The 24307-nt window shown below is 39.3% G+C and overlaps 1 protein-coding gene across 1 annotated transcript in view; it reads left to right on the top strand.

Annotated features, from left to right (window-relative positions):
- The first annotated feature begins 851 nt into the window (after positions 1-851).
- LOC139715562 (uncharacterized) overlaps positions 852-24307 on the top strand; it is a 41861-nt gene continuing 18405 nt past the window's right edge. Inside the window, exon 1 of the mRNA XM_071627125.1 lies at positions 852-2073. Coding sequence (XP_071483226.1) covers positions 1009-2073 — 1065 coding nt within the window. The 5' untranslated portion in view covers positions 852-1008. The remainder of the gene's footprint in view (positions 2074-24307) is intronic.

Below are 24307 nucleotides of genomic sequence, written 5' to 3'. Positions count from 1 at the left end.
ATGTAGACATTTGGGTATTTTGCCAACATTTGAACTGTTCTGGTCAAAGCTAAAAATTATATATATGACTGAGAGGCAAATTGGTTTTCAAAATAGACAACTAAGTAAATTTGAAAGGAAGTGGATAAATCTGCATGCCTCCTTGACATGACATTCTAACCGTTATTTTTCTGTGGTACACGTACGTATGTGATAGCATAATTCAATATGTTATCTATGTGAAATCTAAAAAAGCACAAACTTGTGTGCACCTGCCAATTTTGCCTCTTTTTTTGTCTGTTTTTGGTTTTTGGTATGTATAATTATGTACAATGATTATTATTGTTTTTGTGAAAGGATGGAAATAAAAAAAAATGAAAGATAAAAAAAAAGTTGTAACGTTAAAAAAAATACAATTCGCTAATAAAAAAAAATGCTAAAAAATGCTAAAAAAAACAACAACATATCACGGGAACGCATTCGGGAACTGGGGGGGGGGGGGAGGAGGAGGAGGGTCGTAAAAAACAAACAAACAAACAGAAGCCGCAAAACACGCGAAATGATACGTTGCGGATCATTTTGCCGATTTCCGATCCGATACCGATTTATCGGCAAATTTTCCGATCCGATGATCCGATCCGATCATAGCTTGAGGTTTTACTAAAACCCCTAAAGATGGCGAGAGTTTCTCTTGTTTTCTAACAGCATTAATACAAAAAACGGCCACAAGAACAGAGAACTATGGATAGAAACACCAAAGTTCACAAAAATTGTGAAGGAAAAAGGGTTGGAGAGGATAGACCGATCGCCACTGCATAGGTATCGCGATATCGATTGCCATATTCATTGAAAATGAACGAAAAAATGGCTGCCTCCAGCTCGGATGCGCTGCCGGCGCGGTTTGAACTGTTGAATGACGAGGAATTGGATGAATTAATCTCTGGAACTCAGTCGACGAGCACGAAGCGATCTCTGAAATTCGGATGGCAAAGATTTGAGGCCTTTGTGAAATTTGCCAATACTTCATTGATGGATATTTCCCGTGAAAATTTGGATCAGTTACTGTCAAAATTTTACGCTGGGGCAAGAAGGGAGGACGGTACATTGTACAGCAAACGGAGTATTCAGACAATCAGGTATGCAGTACAGCGTCACTATCTAAACGAACAAGGTTTTGACATTTGTGACAAAAGCACCTTTCCAAAAAGCAATAGAGTTTTCAAGGCAGTTCTTCTAAAGCTCAAGAGAGAGGGGAAGGCAAAGGTTAAACACAAAGAAGCGATTTCACCTGGTGACATGGAAAAAATTCAGAATTGTGAGGACCTGAATTGTAATACACCTGCGGGGTTACAAAACAAGGTGTTCGTTGATTTAATGATGCACTTCTGCTACCGCGGGCGAGACTGCGTTCGTTTAATGAAGCCTTCAGATTTTTCTGTTCACACCGACGAGAATGGACGTCGTTACTTGACAAAGAGAGACTCTACTTTAACCAAATATCGTCGTGAAAATGTGGATGAATCATCCACGGGTACGGGATTGATGTTTGAGGTTCCGACAAGTGAAAAATGCCCTCTGAAGTCTTACCTGACTTATGTATCCAAACTTAATGACAACTGCCCTTTCCTATGGCAGAAACCGAAAAGTAAAGTACCTGCACTTGAAGATGTACCATGGTATGATAACTGTCCTATTGGCGTTAATACCATTTCCAAGAAAATGAAACAAATTTCTGCATCGGCAGGCTGCAGTAAAATATACACAAACTATTGTGTAAGACTAGTAAGAGCAAGACGCATCACCTCACTAGACAGCGCTGCGTTTGAGTCGCGTGACATAGCCGTCGGTGGTCATCGCAGTGCAAATTCTCTGAAGCATTACAGCGAATTCGGTGTAGAACGGAAGAGAGAAATGAGCAGTCACTTGTCAAAAAAACTCTGTTGCACATCATCAGGAACACCAGCACAGTCCAAGAAGAGCGTACAACTTCAAAGACATGATCTTTCTGATGTCGGTGTTACATCTACTGTTGCAGGTGAAGAACATAATCATCGTGATCATGGAACAGAGTCAGAGGAAATGTCAATTACCCAGGTACTATTCAGAGTTCTCAGACAGACTCAAGAGTCAAACAGACAATGTGGGGGGTGTTTCATCAACATTTGTCGGCGCTGACAACTTGGATCACCATAGTAACAGTCAGTGACCAGAGCATCTCAGCCAATCAAAACCAAGGATTTTGCTGAAATTGGTCAGCACCGACAGTTATCAGCGCCTACAAACGTTGATGAAACACCCCCCAGGTTCACGAGTATGAGTATCACTATTGCCATATCGGAGTGTCTCCATAGACAGAACTCGCCTCGTGTTCATACACGTACACCTCACTTCCATTTCCACAATTAACTGTGAGGTGCATTTCCACAACAAAAGGGATCGTACAATTTTGGTTGAGACCTAATTTTGGGCAATTCCACGATAACACCGTGACACTTTTGAGTATAATTTCACTCATCAAATGTAAATAATAATCAAAATGTAACACTTGAGAAAAAATTTTTATTGTGTATCTATGCATATCATCATATTCTAAAAGCAATTTTGAAAACAAAAGAAAGGAAGAAAAACTGCTGTGGTAAATGAGTTATGCAAGATTGATTACCACTGTAACACCGTGACGCAAAATGGACATGGGTTTTTGTGCACTTTGTTTACTGACAAAACTCTGTGAAGTTAATGAACATTTTGATAAGTGGATGTGTTCATTGGATGCACTAGAGACTCAATGACAATAATGAAGTAAAATTTGATTACAGAATCAATTGACAGGAAAACTATGACATAGATTTTATATAAGTGCACCGTAACACCGTGACTGTAACACCGTGACCTCTGAAATGTGTGTAGAAAACCTATGGAGAATCCTGTTGTCTTACTTTCAGCTCATAGTGTTTCTCCATTAGGTAGAATGAAATGATGATTCATGATGAATGTTTGACATCACAGCTTAACACTTCCAGATAAAACAGAAAATTATTGAAATCATAACAGATTAACACAAGGAAAAGTAGAAATTACGCGGTGCGTAAAATATGTCCCCGCCGGAAGTAGCATTTAGTAGCAAAATGTACAATATAGGTAAAAAGATCAAGGTCAAAGGTGAAAGAAGTCAAGGGTCAAAATTCTATGTAGAAGTTTTGAAGCCCTCACCTAGTGCCATCACATAAAGCAAACGGAATCGAAATCGGGTTAGAAATGGCGAAGGAGTAGCATTTTGTAGCAAAATGTACAATACAGGTCAAAAATCAAGGTCAAAGGTCAAAGAAGTCAAAGGTCAAAATTCTGTGTAGAAATTTTGAAGCCCTCACTTAGTGCCATCACTTAAAGCAAACGGAATTGAAATCGGGTAACAAATGGCGAAGGAGTAGCATTTTGTAGCAAAATGTAAAATATAGGTCAAAAATCAAGGTCAAAGGTCAAAGAAGTCAAAGGTCAAAATTCTGTGTAGAAGTTTTGAAGCCCTCACCTAGTGCCATCACATAAAGCAAACGGAATCGAAATCGGGTTAGAAATGGCGAAGGAGTAGCATTTTGTAGCCAATGTACAATATAGGTCAAAAAAATCAAGGTCAAAGGTCAAAGAAGTCAAAGGTCAAAATTCTGTGTAGAAGTTTTGAAGCCCTCACCTAGTGCCATCACATAAAGCAAACGGAATCGAAATCGGGTTAGAAATGGCGAAGGAGTAGCATTTTGTAGCCAATGTACAATATAGGTCAAAAATCAAGGTCAAAGGTCAAAGAAGTCAAAGGTCAAAATTCTGTGTAGAAGTTTTGAAGCCCTCACCTAGTGCCATCACATAAAGAATGGAATCGAAATCGGGTTAGAAATGGCGAAGGAATAGCATTTTGTAGCAAAATGTACAATACAGGTAAAAAATCAAGGTCAAAGGTCAAAGAAGTCAAAGGTCAAAATTCTGTGTAGAAATTTTGAAGCCCTCACTTAGTGCCATCACTTAAAGCAAACGGAATTGAAATCGGGTAACAAATGGCGAAGGAGTAGCATTTTGTAGCAAAATGTAAAATATAGGTCAAAAATCAAGGTCAAAGGTCAAAGAAGTCAAAGGTCAAAATTCTGTGTAGAAGTTTTGAAGCCCTCACCTAGTGCCATCACATAAAGCAAACGGAATCGAAATCGGGTTAGAAATGGCGAAGGAGTAGCATTTGGTAGCAAAATGTACAATACAGGTCAAAAATCAAGGTCAAAGGTCAAAGAAATCAAAGGTCAAAATTCTGTGTAGAAGTTTTGAAGCCCTCACCTAGTGCCATCATATAAAGCAAACGGAATCAAAATCGGGTTAGAAATGGCGAAGGAGTAGCATTTTGAAGCAAAATGTACAATATAGGTCAAAGGTCAAGGTCAAAGGTCACAACTGAAATTCTGTATAGAAGTTTCAAAGCTCCCATGTAGTGCTATCATATAAAGCAAACAGAATCAAAATCGGGTTAGAAATGGCGAAGGAGTAGCATTTTGAACATTTTGATCACACACGGACGCACGGACAGACGGACACACGGACACACGGACACACAGACACACACACGTACGGAGCCCGTTTCATAGTCCCCTGCTCGAACTCGTTCGGCGGGGACAAAAAACAACAAAGTAAAGAAAAACTTTGCACTGTAACGCCGTGACATGTCATATACGTTTGTACACGTTACAGTCAGGAACACTGCTCTTTCAGTAAAATATACTTTATGTTTTGAGACATAATTCACTCTATCATCATTGAAAGCTTGTTATATATTTCTGAGTGAACTTTTAGGCCCGAATTCACAAAGGTGGTTTCGCTCGAAACCATGGTTTCAAACCTCAGATTTGAAACCATGGTTTCAACTTGCGATTCACAAAGGTGGTTTCGGCAGAAACCATGGTTTCTCCGCAGTCTTCTACGTCACGATTTTGAGTCAACTGTTTGGGGTGGTCTGAAACAGTGGACTCAACTGAAACCGTGGTTTTAACCAATCACAGAGCAGCATTTCGGGACATACTTTTGCAGACGAGGTGGTCGGCGCGGCAATTCTTGAATCACTCGGCAAGAGAATAAAGAGTTATTGATGGTTAGAGAGTTACTAGCGTTCGCTCCAACTTTCAGAAAATCGTGAGTAATTTATCCATTTATAGTGATGAGAAGTGTTTTACGCTATCATCCATTGTATTTATTTGTGAAGAAAATTTTAGATTGATGGTATAAAATGCATGCAATGCTACCTAGCAGAACACGGGATTTGATATAGAGATGCGTTATCGCCAGGAGGTTTTGTGTAGTCCTACACGTATATTTTTGTGTCTCCCTCTCGCACATAGATAGCGGCGAGCTACCATACCACACATCCTTCTCCTTGTGACCTTGCTTGACTCCTTGAGGCCTGAGCTCTGCCAGTTCTCTCTATTCTTTACCTGCTCATGGTCAGGCAGGCACACAAAACTGGCTAGAATTGAAGAAAAAGTTTGATCTTCCTATACACCATTCCAAAATAGTAATTAATAGGTCTAGGGCCTAGTATAGATCTAGAGCGTAGCCGTAGAGGATCTAGGAAGTAGGATCAGTCTCAAACGAGAGACCTAGCAATGGCCAGGCCTAGGTAACCAGTGAAGTGTGAGTTCTCACGGAAGAGTACGTATCCTTAACATTTAAAAACTTAGGACCTAGTCTAGAACTGCGACCAGCCCCACGCAACGCGAAACATTGGACAGTACTGTATAGGACTAGACGTGGTCTAGGGCCAAGGCCTTTGATAACTGTGTACAATTCCAAGGAGCACCCGGGGTTATGTTAGACCTTTGTTCAGTTTGGCAAGAGTTCCTTTAAAAGTGAGTGCGTGTGTGCATCCGTGTGTATCGCAAGCAACACAGGCCAAGGTTAGGCTAGGTAGAGTTGTAACTTGTATAGGATCTAGATCTAGCTGCACTGACTCACTGTCTACTAGTAGGCCTACTAGATATCTACGTACTAGTAGTACTAGATCTAGTACGTAACGTAGTATACACAGCGCAGTCGCTGTAACAGCGTATTAACAGCATCTTGTCGGGCTAGATCTAGTAGAAATCTAACGGTGTTAGTACTAGGATCTAGTAGTTCTAGGCCTAGGCCTAGAATTAAGATTCTAGACCTACTGTTACGTTAGTAGGACCTAACTTATGTTAGGCCTACTACTAATGTAATTGGGGTGGCTGTCCCAAAAGGATCTTTCCGCAGCGAGTCCGGGCGTATAAAAACGATGAACTCTTACAATGGCTTACAATCTACACAATTGAACATTATAATCTAACGTTGAAATGACCTTATAAATATTAGAAACTCGAACTCTAACGGTTAGTCTAGTTCTTTGTTAGTAATATCAAACATTACCAAAATATTCAATGGGAAAAGTGTGACAAACACGTCTTGCTATTAAGACGTTGGTACTCACCAGCAAAAGTTTGCAAACTGCCGTAAAGATAGGATACGGTCCTCCAAGAAGGCAGCAACATGAGCAATCGTTCGCGAACAGTGTCTCCTCAATAGGAGAGAACTGTATACTGTTTTTACAGCAATTTGCAACCTTTTGCTGGTGAGTACCAACATCTGTAGTACCGGTATATGATAGATTAGTAGGCCTAGGTCTAACACGTGTCGTTAGGTCTAACTGCGACCAGCAGCCCCATACGCATAGCGTTACGCTGTGCGTATGGGGCTGCTGGTCGCAGTTAGTCTAGGTCCTACGAGGTGCGTTTGTCGCGCTAGTCCCACTGCGCTGACTAGTCTATAATTCTTAGTATTGGGTCATTTTAATGTTTGATTGGTGTTTTCGTAAGCCACCGTAAAAGTCCATCGTTTTTATCTGTCGCAACTCCCTGATGTCTTGTTACGTAGTAAAAAGCTAAGCATACAAGACAAGTAGCAATATTACTTTTGCTAACACTACAGGGTAACTCCGATATCGAAGCTCTGTTTGTCTGCCAACAACGGAGCTTCGAAGGAACGTAGACGTGTATTGTGAAATTTGCAAAGCACATCGTATGCGGAAATGATGTACAACACTACATTAGCAAGTGGTTAACCAATTGTTCAATCATAACAGCTTCTACTCCAGAATTGTCAAATTGTATGCGGAAAACAAGTGACTGATGTGTGAAGGTATGTAATGTAGTGATATGTGTTTACCAATTATATTGGCCAGCCGACGATTTATTCTTCGATATAATTATTGACATGATCCTGCTTTGAAAATGATTGAGTTACTTATCAAAATTTAGATGGATGACATTCCCTTTTTATGTGATTTATCTGTTGCAGTAGACACATCCTTTGACTGCCATCAACAGGAAATCTGGTTTTGCTGTAAAGAACAAAACCGTAAGTAGAATCCTTTCGTAAATACACAAGTTGGGGAGGAATTAAAAATGTGGAATAGGCCTACTTGCTTTAGTTTAAAAACATGACTTGTGGATATTTTATTAATCATAATTACATGCTTGAACTTACTACAGTACCCTGTGAGAAAGTTATGTGTTCATCTAACTTTCTATACACAGCCCAGTCGCTGTACGTACGTGGGTTCGCATAGCGTATAAACAGCGTCTGGTCAGCTAGTGTTCATCATTGCATTGTAAGATTCCACTGTGGTAGCTCATAAATGAAATTCGGAAACAGATTCATTATTGCATGGGTGATTGTGAGCCTTAAACTAGAATCCACCATGATAAAAGTGTGTATTAGAGAATTAAAAAAAAAGAAAGAAAAGATGGAATTTTAAAATATTTGAAGAAATCAGATGAGTAAATAAGCAGATTATTACTGTTAAAAAAAAAAAAAATGTCATCACTAGGTCTGTGTAAATGGCAAAATTGGTAAGCATCTATGTGGAGAGGGAGTATTGTACAAATGGAATACTCTTAAGAGGGGCCCTGGGGCGGCAACAACATCCTTTCTACATTGCCATCTTCTTGAAAACAATTGGAAAGATTTTTACCAAATTTGGCACTGACCATCTGCATTTTTCTGATTAGTGTTTTCAGCTCACCTGAGCCAAATAGCTCAAGTGAGCTCTAGCGATCGCTCACCATTCCCATCTTAACAACTGACAAGCAGATTTTAACCAAACTTGGAGGGAAATCTGTAAGGGGTGGGGAGTTAAAAATGTACATGTGGTGAGTGTAGCTCCCCAGGGTGCTCCAGGGTAGCATCTTTTGTTTAATTTACAAAAATGCCCCAAATCTGGCAATACTACATGCTGTGCTAGTATGGGCGCTAGACCCACAAGCTCTTTTTATGTATACTAATTCAAATATTGCCAAGATGTCACAACTTCTCTTTTACTTCTAATGATTTCATTAAAACATCTTGAAGTTTAAAATTCCCAAATAATTTACTTGCAAAAGAAAAATGTATCAACATGGCTGAATCTCTAAATTCATTATTCATTTGTTGTTCGCAGGTCTTTGTTGTTGAAAATGTCATAAAACTTGATAATCTGAATCAATCTCTTCAATGCAGTTAAGATCTTTGTCCTTTTTGTACAAAATGTAGGAAACACCAATAATGGCTGCGCAACCATTTGAGACATCTCCAGCTATACTCCAAAGACTGAAAGGTATTATTTTGTTTCATTTTTTGGTGCTTGCCTTGATATAACATTCAATGTTTTCCTTTGTACAATAAAGCATGGAAATAGGACAACATGGCTTCTTCAAAGTGATTATTCACTTAAAATGAGTAAGACATACATGGCTGAACTTATTTTTCAGGTGACCAGCTGGGCCACTTAACCAAGATGATTGGTGGGCAAATTCAATTTCGGATACAATTGCAATACAGAATGTAAGCACAAATTTCTGACTTTCATGAATAAATTTAATCAGGAAAATTGCTATGACTGTTATGAGTGGCCAACCGGGCTACAAAGGGCTCAGTTTTTGGTGCTCGAGAAAACTTTTGTTTTGCCAGTGGCAACTGGGCCACTGCTAAAGTTGACATACATTTATAATCTAACTAAATTATCATTCTTCCAAATTACACATGTACACCTGTACATCAGCATGCAGTGGTGCTTCTTATATTCAAGTTAAATGTATGGCAAATTAGAGTAGCGGGCATTAACAATAATGACATTTTAAAGATCACCTATCTAATTCTGTGTATTCTACTGACTGGACTATGCAAGTACTTTACAACTGATCATTTGGCTCAAGAAATTCATGATAATCACCAGTTGACAGTTGACAAAACTGACATTAGTGACGAAAATTTATTGTCTTTGTGTATTTCATTTTTATTTTGTCGTCCTATGAAAGTGAATTAGATGGACAATTAAGCGGCACATTACTGTTTTAAGCATATAACAGTAATGTTCTCCCCAATACTCTTGTTCACCTTAAAGTTGTTTTTTTTTTTTCAATTAAGATGAAATAACACCAAGTATTGACTGATCATGAGGATAGTAGAAGAAATGCTCACTCCCAAGGAGTTGTTTGTACCGACCCTGCTATCATTCTTGGGTAGAGCTGAGGTGAACAGCACCAAGGAAATGTTAACAGAATAGTAGATATTTGTTTCATAAACCTCATTATTGAATATGTTTTATGACCAACAAGGAGAATCATTTTGTTTTACCACATATTTTCTAACTACATGTATATTATTGTCCAAATTATTCCTCCGTACATTCCTAGAGAGCTGAAAGGCCTCGAAGAGGATTGGCTGACAGGCGGAATCCATTTGAACTGTATGAGGATGAAGCTTTTCAAGTGAGCTACAGATTTTCGAAAGATACTCTGCACTCCACCTCATCAATATGCTTGGAGGTGATCTGAGGAGGGACACAGATTGGAATGATGCACTACCTGTTCATGTGCAGGTGTTGATCACTCTCTACTTTTATGCCGTTGGTAAGTTAATACATTTTTGCTCATTGAATTTTACAAATTGCATTTTATATGTTTGTCCTTTTGTTGTTGCGGTTGTTCTTGTTCTTGTTCATATTGTTGTTTAGAGTAGTGAGGGGATTTATAACCAATCTCTGTGGGACCATCCATAAAGGGAGGGAGCTGGAGGTTCCCTAAAGGTTGGTAATACAGGAGATTATGTGTACCCTGGTGAGCACTAGATCTGCATACTCTCTCTTAATGTTAGTATTGCTCAGCTTTTCTTGTATTTAGACTTTTAATTGTTTTCCTCATACCAGTGATTTAACAGAGCTGCCAAACATTTTTCTTCGTATCATTTTGTACCATTTTTGTTGTTGTGGGGGGGGGGGATACTCCAGTTTACATGGGAAATTGTTGCATTTGGAACTTATTTCTATGGGAGTAGGATCAGTCATTTTTACAGGCTTAAATCAAATTATATATTTCTTTGTATTTTAATCAAATGTGTACAATTGCATTTGATAAAGGATTATCCACGCAAAAATCTATTTAAGTGGTTTCATATTTTTATTCAGATTCATTCCAGCGGATGCATGGGGACGAGACATCAATGTCACAGTGGTCTGTTTGCAGAGTCATCAGAGACGTTTTGGAAGCCATCGCAAGGAGGAAGAGAGAATTCATCAGGTTTCCAACTACGAGAGAAGAGATTGAATCTACCCAGCAGAGATTCTATGAGTACTGCCGCTATCCAGGAGTCATAGGTGCTATCGATAGGACTCATGTCTCAATAAGGAGTCCTGGTAGGGAACAAGCCCTGTACTTCCTTAACTGGAAGAACAGGTATTCGATCAATGTAAATATCCCATCAGTATAATACTGTAATCCTCTTGTTTAATGCATCCACTGACAAGAATTAGTTGGCGGAATCATATTAGCTGCACTAAAGAAAATGACATCTCATTTAAAGACATTGCATTACAATAATTTCATATTATTTCAGGTCATGAGTCTCATCATCCGAACTTCTTTGTTACTGTATTACGACTATCGTAAGACACTACGCTATTGTATGAAATGGCAACAATAATATTTTGTTAGTCCTCTGTCTCACTAAACAAATATAAATATCACCAGAAATGTAATCATGGCTTATTAACAATGAAGCATGTTGTTTGATCATCGAATACATGCTGTCAAATAAATTGTTACCCTTTTCTATTCAACTGGTTTACTTTATCCCCAAAAAGTATATGCATATATACAAACAGTGGATATACATGTAGACCCCATTGAATTAATGTTGAGTTAAAGAATCTTAAAGTGTACAGTGTACATCAGTTACATTTAAAGGGATCATATAGTTTTGGTGGAGGCTTAATGGAGACCTCCGGATGATTTTCAGATTGTTACATTTGAACAACTATAAATTAGTAATACTGAGGACAGAGTTTTAGAATTTGTGATAATTGGGATGAAGAACAAGAATATTTTCAAAATTTAGAACAAATTGCAATGAACAAGGATGATGACATGGCAGAGTCACCATAAGAATGCATGAGTTAGGGCTCAAGGAAGCAGAACAAAAGAAGAAGGCATTCATAGATTATTCACAGGTGAACTCGCAATCAAGCGGTATTGTAATGGAATTACACTGCTACATTTCTGAAACACCTCGTGTGTCAACCTCCTATGTCATCATCCTTGTTCAGTGTAATTTGTTTAAGGTTTCTCAAAGTATTGTTTCTCTGCTCAAGAACCACAACAAATTCCACAAATCTATACATGGAGTACTGAGTAGTCGATTTATGTACTACATGATGTGAAATTATGAAAATTGTCTGGAATATGTCCCTTTAACTTCAGGTTTTTTATTATTTTTATTTTATTTATTTTTTTTTTTGGTGAGATAGTGAGACACCTCTTACGAAATATGAAAGAGCATGCAATTCCAAGAGGGATTCAATGTTTCTTTGATGAAAATTGGTTTTGAAATGGCCAAGATATAAAAAACAGAGTGATCCTTATAAAGTGTGGGACCTACATTTTATTATGATCGTTTTGTTTTACTTTGTTTTTGATGTTTCAGCTATTCCAAACCCGATTTTTGTCAAATAAACTTTGAATTCCTCTTAAAATGGTATGCTCTGTACTATTTCGTAAGTGTTTTCTTGGTATCTCGGAAAAAAAAACAGTTAAAGCCTAATTTTCATCTCCATCAATACTGTACCATCCCTTTAACACATTCTTAGTGAAATTGTCAAGAATAGTAAACTATGAATAGACATGAACATAGCAATGTCATGTAAAGGCTGAAGGTGATTGGTTAGATCGAACTGAAGTTTACTCTCATTGACAATCCTTGCCAGGTGCCAAGACGTGTCAAAAAGTGACAATAATCCTGTATACGTGTAAGTGGCTTATGACTTTGGAAATTGTTAAAATCACACAATTCATCAAAAGCCACCTCAGATAGAGAATGCTAGAATGTCTATCCAAATATCCCAGAAAGTAAGCTTGAATAAGCCACAGAGTCGCTCCACATTTCATAGGCATAAGAAAAATCTCAGATGGCTGCAGTTAATTAAATCCGGGGACACTGACAGTCATCTCTCTCTTTATAATAATGCCTTTTTATCAGGATTTATTCTGTACTACATGTAGTTCAGGAAAGTTGGCAGATACTATATTTGCATGTTCATGTATTGTCCATCTCACTGTCTTGCATTTCTAGTATATTTCTAAATATTTAACACATTACTAGTGTAGTAGAGGATAAAACTACCGAACATGGCTAACGTACTGTACATTGTAATGCCATTCTGACAAAGTACATTATTATGTTGTTGGTAATAAGGATTTGTCACTAATCAAAAATTATGTGATCATACCATATACTTGTGACTGCTCAGAAGGTAAAAACCATACAGTTAAACATTGGGAATGAACAATAGAATTATTTAGGTCTGGACAATATACAAGACTTTAGATAAGGTGAATTAATTAAGAATGTCCAGACATACATGTGAGCAAAAAATATTTTTGACAGGAGGTTATGTAAAAAGGGAAGCTGTGGTCATTTGATAATGCTGAGGAACTGTATTCCCACAGTTACCACCTTCTCATCTGGACTGACCATTGGACAAGGGAAACATTATACCAGGCTTGATAAGTGGTAATCTTACTATCTTAATTGTGGCTACTCTGGACAAACTGTTGTTGGCCTTATTCAGGGCTACCCGGTATACGAAGACAGGTGGTTGGGCACTTGTAGTCAGTCTGGGTGTCTATCAAAATGTCACGTGTCCAAAACTGAAGGATTTTAGTGGCCCATTCATGTTGTTAGGGAAACAGGGATACTTGATACATTGTGTTATGTATCGTTTGGGGGCCAAGAGGAGGATGGGCTGAATATGATAATGATGTTCACAGGAAGGTTGAACAAAACTATCCTGCTGGACCTGAGACAAGTTACTTAAAATCCAACATCTCAAGTAGGCTCGGGGAGTCTTTACTCTCTTAACATCTCACATATATAGAGATAAATAAAGTCATGTACATGCAGTACTTTTGTGTTTGACAACTTCGTTATTTTTCGACAGAGTTTACATGTGGTCGACATTGTTAAACCTTGGGTTGTTTTTTTTTTTTTTGTAAGAGTCATCATAATCCATCAGCTGCACAATATTTTCTGCAATTTGATAACTTCGTGTACGTTCATAAGTACCAGTGAAATGATCCTAATACACTGTAGTAGCATTGTTTCTATCATTTAAGCAAATGGATATGAATGAATACAAAGGTATACACTGTTACTGTCACGCGAGTCATACATGTACTTGCAAATTTGTAAAGTACATTGTCAGGCCATTGGATGGCCGGTGATTAAAAATCGTCATTTATGACTGAACTGTTTTACAGTACATACTATGTGCATACTTTGTGAGACCATGTCTGATGTATTTTTAATTGTAATTACATAATTTGTATATTAACCTGACTGTACAGTTCTGGTTGAGGTGAGGATTTAGCTTTTAATGTTTGAAAGATATTCAGAAACCACTCTATGAGATGTCAAAGAGCATACAATTCTAAGGGGAATGAAAAGTTTATTTGATGAAAATCGGTTTTGAAATGATTGAGATATCCAAAAACAAGGTGAAACAAAGAGATCCTAATAAAAGGCGTGGTCTATCACCTTTTATTATTATCGCTTTTTTGATATCTCGGCCATTTGAAAACCAATTTTCATCAAATGAACGTTGAATCCTTCCTGCAACGTGAGTGTGGTCATCCAGGTCAGGGTCAGTAGTTTCCATCCAATGTGTGTGTGTGTGTGTGTGTGTGTGTGTGTCTTTCTCTCTCTCTCTCTCTGTCAGTGTGTGTGTGTGTGTACATGTATTTGCATTGCATTGAACATACATAAGACTCAGCAACAGCATACAGGGGAAGGAGATATGTTTTTCATGTTTTAATGTTTTTCATGTTAAAAAAAACACAACAACAACACAATGCTAGGTGTGTACTGTACTGAGCATGCTCAGTGTAATATTAAATAGGGGAAATCCCTTTTCTGAGGTCAAGTCCACTGTTGAAACCACGGTTTCATTTGAGTCCACTGTTGAAACCACGGTTTCATTTGAGTCCACTGTTGAAACCATGGTTCCAAACCGTGGACTCAAATGAAACCGTGGTTTTTTGAGTCCACTGTTTGTGAATCGCAGACTCGAAACTACGGTTTCTAAAAACCATGGTTTCTAGAAACCGTAGTTTCATTTGAAACCACCTTTGTGAATTCGGGCCATAGGGTTTACAACTACTCTTTGAAAGTCCAATTTGTATACTTAAAGATGACATACACATTTGAAACTTTGATTTTAATACCTTTGGTCACAAAGCCAGGTGAACCCACTGAGCAATTTCAGTAGCAATAAAAAGAATCATTCAAGCAATTTGTGTGGTACAAAATGTACCATAATTGTCCCCGCCGAACGAGTTCGAGCAGGGGACTATGAAACGGGCTCCGTACGTGTGTGTGTCTGTGTGTCCGTGTGTCCGTGTGTCCGTCTGTCCGTGCGTCCGTGTGTGATCAAAATGTTCAAAATGCTACTCCTTCGCCATTTCTAACCCGATTTTGATTCTGTTTGCTTTATATGATAGCACTACATGGGAGCTTTGAAACTTCTATACAGAATTTCAGTTGTGACCTTTGACCTTGACCTTTGACCTATATTGTACATTTTGCTTCAAAATGCTACTCCTTCGCCATTTCTAACCCGATTTTGATTCCATTTGCTTTATATGATGGCACTAGGTGAGGGCTTCAAAACTTCTACACAGAATTTTGACCTTTGACTTCTTTGACCTTTGACCTTGATTTTTGACCTATATTGTACATTGCCTACAAAATGCTACTCCTTCCGTAACATATTTTACGCACCGCGTAATTTCTACTTTTCCTTGTTATTATTCTTTTTCAAAGATGTACTGGAAAATGAACATGTACATAAAAATGATTACAATGCAAATTCTCATTCATACACATAAATCCTAGTGAGTGTGGCTCTTTTAATGGTGAAACTTGTAAGATTGTGCTCAGCACCATGCACAGGAAAGTAGTATTCTAGTGAGATTAACTTTTGGTGGACACATCAATCTAGCTTCAGTATGTCCTTTAAGTAATTCTTTAAGATACCAGGGAAGCTGCTGCAAGATTTCAGACTGTTTATCATGTTAGGAACACATCTGAGTCTACAAAATAAGAGTCAAACCATGTGATGAAATGGTCAATTATGATAAAAATATTAGACAAAGGGTATTAACTCAACTGAAACTGTTGTCTTTACCGTAATTAAAAGTTCAAAACCTTCAGACATGTTTGCTCTGGATAGTTATGAATCTGGTAGGTGGCACACTGTGAGTGGACTGCTTCCATTTTAACCCACCATGTGCTCTGAGTGTTGATTGGCATATATCAAACCCCATTGCATTGTAAACACAGTTCTCGATTTTTGGCACAGAAAGGGTTAAAAGTGCACGATGCTGGCAACAAGTACAAGTGATAATCTTTGTGGATATAGCTTGACCCATCTGTTATGAACAATCCTTGAAAAACCTCTATCTTTTGAGTAAATGTGACAGAGAAATCAGATGGTCACTTCAACAGTTACTTATCATGTGTAATCCGGTATGTGTCCTGTGTTATTGCAATGCAAGTCACAGTGTTATAGTCACGGTGTTACAGTTACTGTAACACCGTGACACATTTTAATCAGCTTTAATTAATAAACAAATGAGTTACCATCACTTTAGTACTTGTATATGGTAGCTACATGTGGTCATGATTTGGGCTATCAAAATAAACCCTTTTGTGTCTGTAATTTTCAAACAATACTAAAAACATAAGTTTTTACTGTAACACCGTGACATTATTGATGATCGTATTTGCGATGTTCGCTGAAGCTTAACACATAGAAAATCTTGCACTTTGATGATTTGGTAATGACGTTCAACCCTTAAACTCTGAAAACAAAGGCAAAGTTTTTACCTCCTTTTTCATTTTCTCATGCTACATTCATTTAACTTCATTATATTTTTCAGATAATTATGTCAAATTTAATTATGCTGATTTTATGCACATATTTAGCAAAGTTAATGATGTAATTTTTTAACAAGATGGTCAAATATGAAAAATTCAGTCCTTAAGCTTTCATTTGATACCAAAATGAATGAGATTTGACTATTTTGAAAATTTGATGGTCATGTCCACTTTATCGTGGAATTGCCCTCTTAGGTTTCTAACATATTTTGGTGAGGTAATGAGAAACCTCTATACTTGCCAACATTTTCATTTGAGAAAGCGGTAGAATCCAGGATGCCTACTGTATGCGGGCAGCGCTAGCTTGAATGCTATTAAATTATAGTAATGAAATCATTCAAAAGCGGTAGTCTACCGCCAAATGCGGTAGAGTTGGCAAGTATGGAAATATGACAGAGCATGTCATTCTGTAAGGAATTCAACATTTTGTGTGATGGAAATTGGTTGTGAAATGGCTGAGATATCCAAAACAGAGCAATTTTAATAAAGTGTGGGACCCACACTTTATTACGATCGCTTTGTTTTACTTTGTTTTTGGATGTTTCAGTCATTCTAAACCTGATTTTCATTAAATAAACTTTTAATTCTTCTTTTATAAATGGTATGCTCTGTGCTATATCATAAGTGTTTTCTCTGTATCTCGCAGAAAGTTAAAAGCCCAATTCTCATCTCCACCCATACTGTACCATCCCTGCCAATGACATATTACACGTGTATGTATATATCGGAACTTGTACATGAGATGGTGTTTAGTATTTCCAATGTTCTACAAGTTTAGTCTTCACTTCACTTCACTAGCTCGAATTTTGTTGACGTTTGACTTTTGAACTTTTTTATTCATATTTAAAGTGGGTCTGCACTGGAAAGAAACATGTCTAGCGCCATCATAAGTGTCATTTTTCTCTGTGGTGCCCAGCATTTCTCCCATAATGCCGAGCGGCGTGCAGCAATTAACCCGTTACATACTGAATTCTGATATCCCCATAGACTTAACACACAGATCACCAGGTTCCCGTAAACATAGAGGATGGCCTAGCAGCGCAGCGGCTCGCTTCGATCCAGCATTAGCAATCCAGTGCATACGTATACCGGTATGCCACATACCATAGTACATCTATGTACCATGGTATACGTACCATACGTTGTCACTTATCACTTCGCGATCTGTTCGGTGCTTTCAAACACTGTCTTCAACACTCAGATCGTTTATTCTGATCGTTGTGTCGAACTTCAATCTGTGATTATGTCGCGGATACAGAGAACTCCCGTTATAAGGAACACGGATATAACGAAATTTCGTGATAACGAAGTAAATCTTCTAGTCCCAAAATTATTACCATTAAAGTCTGGATGGTAAAAAATTCGCTTGTAACGAACACGGTTAGCAAAATTTCCGTTATAACGAAGTCTTTTCCGAGCGCCACAGACAAAGAAAAACAAAAGAAATGTGCTCCGTTATAATGAAATGCGAATTGCTTTTCGAAAATACCAAGCGGAACAAGCATTTAGTAGCGTCTCTGCATGGGTGAACGCTTCACACCACTGTGTGTTTGCTCTTTGTGTCACGCACAGTTTCTGAGGGGAACTTGCTTTTATTAAATTGTGATATACAATTATGTAGTTATCCCATCACATTTCACAGAGCTTTCAGGTGTATGAATGAGTATTCAGCAAACAGAATGTTATATATACGTGGTTTCCTTGTTTTCGTTATATATTGTATTTGTTTGGTTATAACGACATTTTGTTATAACGAAAGAAAACTGCCGGTCCCGAGCATTTCGTTATAACGGGAGTGCACTGTACGACTTGGTAAATGCTGGATCCAGTGGGAGGAGATGCGAGCTGCGCTGGTGTATAGGGAGTAGGTCATTGGGCTGAGTGAGTGGATTGTCGTGGATCTCTCTCGCGACAAGTAACCCGTTCCCTCGCGATCGGCCGAAAGATCGAGGCCGCACCGGGCGGCGCCTTTTTTTTCCGTACTACAGCGAGGCAGGAAACCAATGGGGCTCATTAATATTCATGAAAAGTATTGCTTGAAAGTAGATGCGCATGCGTACAAGCGACTTACGTACGCAAATTAGGCTAGTTTACGCGAAGGGCATTCAGACGTCATTGAAAAACTGCCTGTGTCATTCCCACTAGACAGGAGGGTTGATGCGTGCACACCCATGCAAATGTGCACTTGGTTACCTCAATACAGCTCTCGTTTATGTGAGTTTTATGGATAAAAATAATAAACTGTGAATGAATCATAAAAAAATATTACGCTTATGTGTATTTTGTTCATAAATCCTCTTCATTTCAACCCGTTTGTAATCATACTTTCCCCTTTTGCAAATCGACGTGTCCATAACGTCCTCGAGCCCACGAGATAGCTCTGGGACATTCCACTCAATGACGGGGTTATTATTTTGCAACGTTGTCAAATAACTCTAATGTAAGCAAGTTCTTGGTATGGCTAATCTATTTTATGATGTACCAAAATCTATCTATGCTTAGATAACCTAATTTGCAGAGACATAGAAAAAGATCTGCTTTACAATCGTGATACGTTCAACTACTAATTTACCTGTGCTGAAATCCGCATGTATGCTCCGCACGTGTTATCGCCATCGCTCAAGCTTCGATCGCGATGGCGTGTGTGTATGACATAATTATAATATGTGGGGAAACATGTGGCTGAAAGAACCACGCAGCACGAGGCATGGTTCAAACGAATCGGACGTAAGAAGTCGTACATTCAAGAGCTAAAACAAACAAATAGCGAAATCAAAATCCACTGAAAAGGTCTTGACATTGTATTATATGTTCCAAAATCATGTTTGGCTTAGTTTTGAGAGGAAATTCTACACTTTGAAGGTTTTCCTCGCACGAGATCAGGAATGAGACCGGTGAACTAGCTACTCATACAACAGTGTGTGTACTCTATATGCGAACATGTGCATGATGCACTATGTGGATATGAGAGCGTAGCGTTAGGAATGCACCAAACAAATACGGTGGGCTGCAGATTCTTGGGGCGAAATTAGCCTTTGTTATACAACCCGTGTAGTATTTATATTTGTGTAATGATTCTAATTATCTATTAAATCACGATTAAAAATACTTCATCGCTATATTCATTATATATTTTGGAAAGCATAATCTAAGATATTTTGGGTTTTTTTAGTCCAAGGAATCATTTTATTTTGAATAAAAAAGTAATAATATAAGTATAGTTCTTGTCTCATGTCTAATTTCCATTCGCCTTGGACCCCGCAGTTGCCCATGGATACAATGGATAAGTAATCAGCTGTTAGGGAGTCGTACTACCCTATACTGCTCCTGTTAGAATGTAATTGGCGTTTATGGTTTTATAACCCTACCCAATAAAAAAAGACAAATTCAAGAATCATAATCAGTTCATGATGAAAGAAGAGTTATATCATTGGAGACATTTAAACAAATGATTATATGTTTACATTAAATTGCAGATTGAACCTGCACTGCAGATGTTGCACGGTGTCTTTATTGGTTTGTATGGTTATGTCATCAGTGGTGTCAGGGGTAAGGCTTTTATATCTAAGGCTATTTCTCTCCAGAATCCTTAGTTGCCAACTATTTAGTGCACATGCTATGCATTATGGCATCTCTATGGATGGAATCCATTTTGCATGCATTACTTGTTGCTATGTCAGGCAATCTTCGGGCAAGCTTTTGAGTCTTCAAAAGAAACTTTTGTTCAAGAGGTAGGGCCTATGCATGAAATTAGTAAACAGGTCTATTCCTTAGACCAATACATGCATTCATTTTATTATAGGACCATGCTTGGAGAGTCAGAGTTCAGAGTGAGAGATGGGGAGAAAGAAGGGGGATCAGAGGTTGGAGGGTTGGCGCGGAAAGAGGGAGGGAGAGAGAGAGAGGGAGAGAGAGAGAGGGAGAGAGAGAGGGAGCTACTGTACTAGCTACTTGTATGACGAATGTGTATGTGCGTGTATGTTTCATGATATGCATTTCAGTCTCAAAACACTGTATTTGTAACTCATGTCGGCCATAATAAGGAGGCTTACAAAGAGGAACATAAGGTGATTCATTGCGTTATGTAATGAGCCAGGTGCGTTGCTATGTCAGTGCATAAATCTTGTTTTGTTAGGCATACATATAGCCTCCCAGTTCATACAGCCATGCTATTCCGATGCTCGAGCACCAATCATGTATATTCATGAGCAACGGGACTTTTGCTAAAGGTAGTGCGCATGTGCAAAGAGTGCTACTCATGAATATTAATGAGCCCATTAGTTTCCTGCCTCGCTGTAGTACGGAAAAAAAAGGTGCCACCGGGCGGGCCGGGCTGAGCTCTCGGTACCCCACCATATTATGCACTGCTTGTGTATGTTCTCTCGGCTCTGTGCACAGCTGCTGTGAGATCGTGCGCTGACCGGCAGGCGGCGATCAGCCACAGTATAAAATAACGATGTAACCAAACCACAGAACTAGAGTTCTGTGGATGTGACCCGGCCACCGGAAGTTTTGATAGATGGCGCTCTCTACAAAAAAAGTTCTGGCATCAAAATAATGGTTAGTGCAGACTGGCTTTAAGGTAAGTGAAAAATAGCTCATAGACCCATTTTATAAAACAAATAATGCACAGGATTACTCTCGAGTGCGCCGCACCGTCACTTAGGCCACATAAAAGTATACTATTCGGGTATTCGGTGCTCGTTTCCGAGGGCACGCGAATACCTGTAGCTTGAATCGAATACCAGTAATAGGATTTCCTAACACCGGTTCACAAAGGAGGGCACTATTCAAAAAGTACCGAATAGCTGCGAATAGTATAGCATAGTGGGAATCGAGCTTGTTCGATTTTCCTGCAGCGTATAGACCGATTCGGGTTCATCGAGGGCAGCAGACAATTTGTGGCACGGGCGCAGCCACTAGCTCAAATTGCGGTGTCCCAGCCGACCCCCTCTCCTCTCCCCCACCCCACGGGCAACATGTTCATCGCGCACTAAGCAAGCATTCGCGCACTCGATACGAGACACCTATTTTTATTGGCTAAAACAACAGTGCATCAGTTTTTCATAATGTAGGGAGAGGGGTGGGTAAGTGGGAGGGGGGTCAGCTGGGACACCGCAGTAATGGCGCTGCCCATGCCGATAATACACGTAGCGCGTCACAGAATCGGTCAATACCGTCTCTCGTTTATGAAATAATAGGGAGCTGTAGATTTTACACGCGCGGACGTTCAGAGCAAAAAAAAAAACATGTTCTCAGCGTGTGCAAAAGCGCGCGTCAAGTCTATCTATTTTTAGCTTGCGTTGACTGAGTTTTTCACTACGCGTACTGGGCTATTTTTACGTCCGCACAGGTTACAACGTAGAGAGCTACTTCAAGCACTGGTCATATGGGGGCGCGATTTGATTTTTTATATGTTGCGTCCAAAGAGATTTTCCGCAGTGAGGAGAAAAATCTCTTTGGTTGCGTCCCACTCCCAGCGTAATCTAAAGCTACTTTTCTACTCGACGCTGGGGAGAGGAGAACGTCCAACGCACTCGTCATCTCAAACGTCCGCGCGTCAAAATCTAAAGCTCCTAAATGACAAGCCTTACGCACTCTATCCTGTGCATCATTAGTATACTATCGTTCACCTGCGCTGCGCCTCGCACCTTGGAGAAAAACGCAGACTGACTCCGACTACTGGTCACATCGACTGTAGTCTAGCTGACTCTTTTTACTCGTAGCGGTGATCGTGTACGCCGTCAAGCTGTATGAGGGCTTGACACCCAAGGATGTGATACGCCGAGAACTGCAATACCCAAGAAAAAAGAGTCCAGTAAAAAACTTTTGCCGGATCGAGCAGGGTCAAGAGTTTAGCCAGAGTGGTCATGAATATTCAAGACTCGCATTCAATCAGACAGTTTTACTAGTTAATGAGAATACCAACTGATCGCACTCCCACTGGTAGTGTGTGGTATACCTCCACTACACATTACTGTACTAGGCCAGGGAGATGAGTGTTACCTCTCACCTCCCTGACTAGGCATTGTGCACCAAAATAGGGAGTTTTGTTCTAAAGTTTAGCCTTAGGCTGTGCACTAATACTTCGGCCGCCACTTCATCATTCTGCATTATGTTACATGCTTTCTTTATATGATGAGCGACAAGCTGTCCATTCCATGATTTCATGAAGTCATCATATTATAAAAGTCTTTACATAAAATCTCGGAAATACCAAAGACTCTTATACAAAAAGTAATTGATATGTATAATTTATACAAGAGAAGTATATTACATGTAATCAATTCTGTGTGTCTTCTGAGCGAGAAGTCTTTTCACGAAACATAGGGAATGACGACATGGCCGCTGATGAGGTACACACACAAATTGTTTCATTTGACATTAAGCTTGTGCAGATTACAGACTTTATTTTAGATCGGTTTCTCCGAGGATAACAGAATGACATGCGTAAAAGGGTCAATCCCACTTTATCCGATCAAATAGGCCTACGTGATTTTCATAAATATGTCACATGACTTTTGATCAATATTCCAATAGATGTATGAGGAATTATGTGTCATAGAAGTTGTATTTTGGTAAAGCAACTCTATCAAAGATAACCAGACCCCCCCCCCCCCCCCAAAAAAAAAAAAAAAATATATAATATATATATATATATATATATGTCACCGACGGGACAAATAGGCGTCCACTCGGTATTTAAGTAAATACAAAAGAAATATAAATATCAAAGTGGGAGAGCAAGTTTCTAAATCTGTTGTTCAAATAAGAAGACTGGGGGAGAAAGAACGACGCATTATTAGCAATTCTTTTAAATTGAATAGTAAGACGCAAGGATTTCTGTAGCTTTTAACAGTTGTCAGTGTATTCAATCACTGACAAAAAGTTTCATGAAACGGTCCCCAGGACAGGAGCGTCTCACGATTATCGCAATCAGAAAATATGCGCCCTCTCTTGGTTTTATGTCGCACCAAGGAAAAGGGGACGGAGAGCGTATGTAGCGGAGCCACAGAACGCTTTCTTTGAGCGGAGCCCATCGCCCAGACCAGGGAGGTGACTGCCCAGACCGACTTCGTCGACTGCTGACTGCTGCTGCCGCCTGCCGGTGTACGTGCGTGTATGTGAGGAACAACTGCTGGTACGTAACCTTATACACACACAGGATTTTGTAGATTGTTAGATCTAAAGTTAGGGGGAAATCTGTCTGTCCCGGCCAGAGAGGGCCCCCCCACCCCCCAATTTTAGCAGGGGGTACCAAGGAGCTTCAAACACAGAACTCTAGCCCATTTTGGAGGAGGGGATTCCGTGAACACGGTGTTGAACGCGCTGTTGTACCATGGAGCTACTAACAGAGAGGTTAGTAGCTCCATGGTTGTACCATGGAGCTACCTAGCTACCTAGCTCCATGGTTGTACCTACTCGGTACGGGTTGGGGTCGCTGGTGCGGTTTTACTCGTAATATACACAGTACTCGTAGCTCAACCAGCCAGACGCCGTGGCTTTTTAACCGTATGTGTGTCACGGGCGTAAATCGGCCCAAAACCTGCCATGTACAATGTACTAGTAAATGCTGGGGCCAATTAAATCGGCCCTTAAATCGGCCCTATTTTGATTGACAGATTACTTCAAAGGCTAGGAGTCTATATGACACTACCACTTTATAAACTCATTTGTGATTGGCTGACAGTGTAAGGAAACGATATCCAGTGTGGAAAAAGCTTCCCCACCTTCAACCAATCAGGAAAGCCTTTTCAAAGTAAAAAAAAAAAAATTGTGGTGGCCCCGCCCATGTTTATTTGCATTCAGACTGCAATGTACA

The sequence above is a fragment of the Diadema antillarum genome, unplaced genomic scaffold, assembly GCF_040938485.1.
Source record: "Diadema antillarum isolate AM-2024a unplaced genomic scaffold, OU_Dant_1.0 scf00000051, whole genome shotgun sequence".
Taxonomy (NCBI): Eukaryota; Metazoa; Echinodermata; class Echinoidea; order Diadematoida; family Diadematidae; genus Diadema; species Diadema antillarum.
Note: the sequence above shows the minus strand (reverse complement) of the source record. Positions and strands in the feature narration are given on the sequence as shown.